The 6,652-nt window shown below is 48.2% G+C and overlaps 1 protein-coding gene across 1 annotated transcript; it reads right to left on the bottom strand.

Annotated features, from left to right (window-relative positions):
- Nucleotides 1-2,243: 2,243 nt before the first annotated feature.
- On the bottom strand, nucleotides 2,244-3,962 carry LOC139575273 (ELKS/Rab6-interacting/CAST family member 1-like). Its single transcript, XM_071400232.1, has one exon. The coding sequence runs from the start codon at nucleotides 3,960-3,962 to the stop codon at nucleotides 2,244-2,246; it is 1,719 nt and encodes a 572-aa protein (XP_071256333.1).
- Between the last annotated feature and the right edge of the window lie 2,690 nt (nucleotides 3,963-6,652).

The following is a 6,652-nucleotide window of genomic DNA, read 5'->3' as shown; positions in this document are numbered from 1 at the left end:
GGTATCGTTCTTAATTAACTGGCCAGTGATCAGGTGTTGTGAGGGTTGAGTTGATGTGTAGATTGTTGATGCTTCATCTGTCTTTAGTGAGGGATGATCTGCTCTGATGGCTGATGGCTGATGTCTGTGTGTGTGTGTGTGTGTGTGTGTGTGTGTGTGTGTGTGTGTGTGTGTGTGTGTGTGTGTGTGTGTGTGTGTGTGTGTGTGTGTGTGTGTGTGTGTGTGTGTGTGTGTGTGTGTGTGTGTGTGTGTGTGTGTGTGTGTGTGTGTGTGTGTGTGTGTGTGTAACCGGCTGGGTGGCTTTAAGTGATACAGGAAGATTGAAGACAGACAATTCACTTCAGCTTCTTCACGATTCCACCTGGCAATCAGTGCAATGGGTATCTGTACAGTATGGAATGTCAGTCCCCCTGCGCCGTGAGGCCTCCTGCAACGTAAAGCCTCCTGCACCATCAGGCCTCCTATACGTGAGGCCTCTTGCACCGTGAGGTCCAGTGGCAGTGGATGAGACTGAAGAGGTCTTCGGTCTGATCTCTGAGGTCATTGGCCAAAGCCCTGTGGCCAGCCCACCTGCTTGCCACCAACACACACACACACATACACAGTCAGGCCTGACACACAGGAATCATGATGAATCAGTGATGCTCTGCAGCCCCAGATTGTTTTCTAACAATTAAATCAGTTTCTTCCTTTGCTTGGATGAGCAGCCGCGTGTGTGTGTGTGTGTGTGTGTGTGTGTGTGTGTGTGTGTGTGTGTGTGTGTGTGTGTGTGTGTGTGTGTGTGTGTGTGTGTGTGTGTGTGTGTGTGTGTGTGTGTGTGTGTGTGTGTGTGTGTGTGTGTGTGTGTGTGTGTGTGTGTGTGTGTGTGTGCGCGTGCGTGCATGTGCGTGCATGTGTGTGTGTGTTATGGATCTCTGGTTTAATGTAGTGCAGCAGCTCAGAGAGGGGTCCCAGTCGCCGTGGAAATTATGAAGCCTGATCAATACTCAAGGTTGTGACCTCCTCCCCCTCCCTCCCTCCCTCCATCCTCCCTCTCTCCTCACCCCCTCCTCCCTCCCTCCCTCCCTTACCCCTCCCTCCTCACCCCTCCCTCCTCACCCCCTCCCTCACTCCTCACCCCCTCCTCCCTCCCTCCCTCGCTTACCCCACCTCACCCCTCCTCCCTCCCTTCTCTCCTCTACACCCCCTGAGGTCGCTGTCCACCTCTCAAAAATATCTATCCATATGCCTCTTTCCATTCTATGTTTTTCACCTGTTCTTATTCATTCTCCATTCTCCATCTTCTGACTGGAATCTTTCTCTCTCCCCCCCCGCTCTATATCACCGTCTCTGTCTAAAATGTTCCATATGGTAGGGATAGAGGGAAGGAGAACAGGGGGAAGGTGGAGGTAGGAAAAATGGATAGAGGGAAGGAGAGCAAGGGGAAGGTGGGAGGTAGGAAGAAGGGATGGTGAAGAGGGGGGTGGAGGAAGGGGAGGGAAGGTGGCGGGGGAGCTGAGGTGGAGGGGGATGGTGTGTCTGTGACTGAGTAACATTAAAGCAGTTAAACCCTGTCCCAGATTGCAGTTGTGTTTTGACAATGGCCAGTAAACGGTGTGAATAACAGTGTTTCTCTGTTCAGTGCTGCTCTGCTCAGACAGCCTTTATAGGTGCCTGTCAGCCAGTCACACAATACACTGCTATCGTCACACACACACACACACACACACACACACACACACACACACACACACACACACACATTCAAACACACACCAGACAGAGCTATCATCATCACACACATCATTTAACACTGAAAACTTTCTCTCCCCTTTATGTGTCTGTCCTATTCTGTCCTGGCTGAAATTACACACTGACTTTGTTGTTACCTCAAATTACAGGCCTGCAAGATTGCACAGAGTGTTTCAGTGAAGGGAAATCAATGTTGTGTGTGTGCGTGTGCGTGTGCGTGTGCGTGTGCGTGCGTGCGTGCGTGCGTGCGTGCGTGCGTGCGTGCGTGTGTACTTGTGCGCTTGTGTGTTCAGTGTTCTGTCTAGTAAATTAATAACCAACAGGTAAATTAATGTTTGTTTAAGGAGCAGAAATTTCAGGGAGATATCTCCTCTCTCCACAATTTCCTTTTTCTCTAGCTGTACTTGCCTGGCCTCTCATTGGCCACAGCCCACCCTTAGCGGAGTTGACAACAACCCGATGTATCTGGATGTGGAAACTCGGCTCAGGCATTTCTTTTACACCTGCTACGTTCAGTTAGCCTCAGCCTGGAGACAACCAATGTTTTCTGGCATCTCATTGGCCTCAGCCTGGAGACAAACAATGTTTTCTGGCTTCTCATTGGCCTCAGCCTGGAGACAAACAATGTTTTCTGGCTTCTCATTGGCCACAGCCTGGAGACAAACAATGTTTTCTGGCATTTCATTGGCCTCAGCCTGGAGACAAACAATGTTTTCTGGCTTCTCATTGGCCTCAGCCTGGAGACAAACAATGTTTTCTGGCTTCTCATTTGCCTCAGCCTGGAGACAAACAATGTTTTCAGGCTTCTCATTGGCCTCAGCCTGGAGACAAACAATGTTTTCTGGCATCTCATTGGCCTCAGCCTGGAGACAAACAATGTTTTCTGGCTTCTCATTGGCCTCAGCCTGGAGACAAACAATGTTTTCTGGCATCTCATTGGCCTCAGCCTGGAGACAAACAATGTTTTCTGGCTTCTCATTGGCCTCAGCCTGGAGACAAACAATGTTTTCTGGCTTCTCATTGGCCACAGCCTGGAGACAAACAATGTTTTCTGGCATCTCATTGGCCTCAGCCTGGAGACAAACAATGTTTTCTGGCATCTCATTGGCCTCAGCCTGGAGACAAACAATGTTTTCTGGCTTCTCATTGGCCTCAGCCTGGAGACAAACAATGTTTTCTGGTTTCTCATTGGCCTCAGCCTGGAGACAAACAATGTTTTCTGGCTTCTCATTGGCCTCAGCTTGGAGACAAACAATGTTTTCTGGCTTCTCATTGGCCACAGCCTGGAGACAAACAATGTTTTCTGGCATCTCATTGGCCTCAGCCTGGAGACAAACAATGTTTTCTGGCATCTCATTGGCCTCAGCCTGGAGACAAACAATGTTTTCTGGCATCTCATTGGCCTCAGCCTGGAGACAAACAATGTTTTCTGGCATCTCATTGGCCTCAGCCTGGAGACAAACAATGTTTTCTGGCATCTCATTGGCCTCAGCCTGGAGACAAACAATGTTTTCTGGCATCTCATTGGCCTCAGCCTGGAGACAAACAATGTTTTCTGGCATCTCATTGGCCTCAGCCTGGAGACAAACAATGTTTTCTGGCATCTCATTGGCCTCAGCCTGGAGACAAACAATGTTTTCTGGCATCTCATTGGCCACAGCCTGGAGACAAACAATGTTTTCTGGCATCTCATTGGCCACAGCCTGGAGACAAACAATGTTTTCTGGCTTCTCATTGGCCACAGCCTGGAGACAAACAATGTTTTCTGGCATCTCATTGGCCTCAGCCTGGAGACAAACAATGTTTTCTGGCATCTCATTGGCCTCAGCCTGGAGACAAACAATGTTTTCTGACATCTCATTGGCCACAGCCTGGAGACAAACAATGTTTTCTGGCTTCTCATTGGCCTCAGCCTGGAGACAAACAATGTTTTCTGGCTTCTCATTGGCCACAGCCTGGAGACAAACAATGTTTTCTGGCATCTCATTGGCCTCAGCCTGGAGACAAACAATGTTTTCTGGCATCTCATTGGCCTCAGCCTGGAGACAAACAATGTTTTCTGGCATCTCATTGGCCACAGCCTGGAGACAAACAATGTTTTCTGGCTTCTCATTGGCCTCAGCCTGGAGACAAACAATGTTTTCTGGCATCTCATTGGCCTCAGCCTGGAGACAAACAATGTTTTCTGGCATCTCATTGGCCTCAGCCTGGAGACAAACAATGTTTGTCATTGTACAACATTTGACCTTGACTGAACCTTACAGTTAACAATATTGTAGCAGAGATCATTTATTTTACGTAGTCCATAAGAAACGACTATAAAACATGCATGGTATTCATGGAATCTGTAATGATCCATGTAATAATATCAATATTCACTCTGCATGCAATCTACATTCTCCATCAGACCATCCGAATAAAAACAGAGGGGAGTGGAGGTCTGTGTGGATGAATTGATGAAAGGAGGACTGAGAAAAAGATAAGAGACAAGAGGGGAGGACAAAGACTATGTGGGAGGAGGAAAGAGGTAAAGGGAGAGGGGGAAGGAGGAGGGGAGGAAGGGAGGAGGGAGGGAAGGCGTGTCTAGTGCCATCAGTGAAGAGAAAGATGGGAGAGAAAGAAAGGGATGAAAAGATTTAAGTGAAAATCAATAGGAGAAGGCAAGAAAGCAGAGGAACAGGAAGAAGATAATAAGAATAGGATGAATGCTAAGAGGGATGGAGAGGAGAAGAGAGGAGGAGAGAGGAGGAAAGAGGAGAAGAGAGGAGAAGAGAGGAGGAAAGAGGAGGAGAGCGGAGGAGAGAAGAGAGGAGAAGAGAGGAGAATAGAGGAGAAGAGCAGAGGAGAGAGGAGGAAAGATGAGAAGAGAGGAGAAGAGAGGAGGAAAGAGGAGAAGAGAGGAGAGGAGAAGAGAGGAGGAAAGAGGAGAAGAGAGGAGGAAAGAGGAGGAGAGCGGAGGAGAGAGGAGAAGAGAGGAGAGAGGAGGAGAGCGGAGGAGAGAGGAGAAGAGAGGAGGAGAGAGGAGAAGAGAGGAGAAGAGAGGAGAAGGGAGGAGGAAAGAGAAATGGGTTGGGCGTAGAAAACAGACGTATTTGTGAGTATGGTTTTCCTCTCCCTTGACGTGTGCGTGCGTATGCGTGTTTGTGTGTTTGTGCGTGAACTCTTGTGGCACACAGCACACACCACAGCCTTGTCCAGCAACTGAGGTGCAATGGTATTGAAATGAATATTGTTCTGTTGGACCTCAAACAAGCAATACTGCAGTCAGTCTGCACAAGGCCTTAGAAAATAAACACAAACACACTCACTGCACAGTACACTGTGCAATACACATTACACACACTGACACACACAGACACACACACACACTGGGCGGCTCAGAGGGGGCCTGGCTGGACGGCACTTATTCCATCTGTGATTCTTCAAAGAGTTGGTCTGTTATTGATTTAGTGTCAAGGTTAGCAGCTCATTCAGACACACAGCATTCAGACGCAGCTGGGTGGAGAGAGAGGGGCAGGGAGGCAGGGAGGGAGGCAGGGAAGCAGTGAGGGAGGGAGGGAGGGAAGCAGTGAGGGAAGGAGAGAGGATGGAGCAGGGGAGAAGGAAAGACTCCAACCTTGAGTTGGAATGCTCCTCAGTGAGACAAAAGGCATCTGCAGAGAATTGGTAGACAGGGCCAACGGAGCATAGCTCAGTGTTTTGCGGTGTAGTTTTTCATTACAAAGGAAACAGCTCCTTGTAATACTCTCTGTATTGAGACCCAACGTATCATTCCTTCCGTTGCCGTGGGGGCAGTGTTGTCGCTTGGTTCCTTGATTCCTTAGGGCTCCCGAGTGGCGCAGCGGTCTAAGGCACTGCATCGCAGTGCAAGAGGGGTCACTTCAGTCCCTGGTTTGAATCCAGGCTATATCACATCCGGCCATGATTGGGAGTCCCATAGGGCGGCGCACAGTTGGCCCAGCGTCGTCCAGGTTTGGCCGGGGTAGACCGCCATTGTAAATAAGAATTTGTGCTTAACTGACTTGCCTAGTTAAATAACGGTTACATAAAAAAGAATCTGCTATATAGACTATTCATCAAAGTAGCCTATTTTGCATTGATAACCAAATATAATCTCAGCAACTGTTCAAACAATAAACCAAACAACATTGTAGCCTTATAGAATCCCCCCAAGATATACAGTGGGGAGAACAAGTATTTGATACACTGCCGATTTTGCAGGTTTTCCTACTTACAAAGCATGTAGAGGTCTGTCATTTTTATCATAGGTACACTTCAACTGTGAGAGACGGAATCTAAAACAAAAATCCAGAAAATCACATTGTATGATTTTTAAGTAATTAATTTGCATTTTATTGCATGACATAAGTATTTGATCACCTACCAACCAGTAAGAATTCCGGCTCTCACAGACCTGTTAGTTTTTCTTTAAGAAGCCCTCCTGTTCTCCACTCATTACCTGTATTAACTGCACCTGTTTGAACTCGTTACCTGTATAAAAGACACCTGTCCACACACTCAATCAAACAGACTCCAACCTCTCCACAATGGCCAAGACCAGAGAGCTGTGTAAGGACATCAGGGATAAATTGTAGACCTGTACAAGGCTGGGATGGGCTACAGGACAATAGCCAAGCAGCTTGGTGAGAAGGCAACAACTGTTGGCGCAATTATTAGAAAATGGAAGAAGTTCAAGATGACGGTCAATCACCCTCGGTCTGGGGCTCCATGCAAGATCTCACCTCGTGGGGCATCAATGATCATGAGGAAGGTGAGGGATCAGCCCAGAACTACACGGCAGGACCTGGTTAATGACCTGAAGAGAGCTGGGACCACAGTCTCAAAGAAAACCATTAGTAACACACTACGCCGTCATGGATTAAAATCCTGCAGCGCACGCAAGGTCCCCCTGCTCAAGCCA

Source organism: Salvelinus alpinus, chromosome 5, assembly GCF_045679555.1.
Source record: "Salvelinus alpinus chromosome 5, SLU_Salpinus.1, whole genome shotgun sequence".
Classification (NCBI taxonomy): Eukaryota; Metazoa; Chordata; class Actinopteri; order Salmoniformes; family Salmonidae; genus Salvelinus; species Salvelinus alpinus.
This window is presented reverse-complemented; position numbering and strand designations above follow the sequence as displayed.

Excerpts from the sequence above, each read along its gene's own strand:
- LOC139575273 (XM_071400232.1), bottom strand. The coding sequence starts at position 3,962 with ATGACAAACATTGTTTGTCTCCAGGCTGAGGCCAATGAGATGCCAGAA.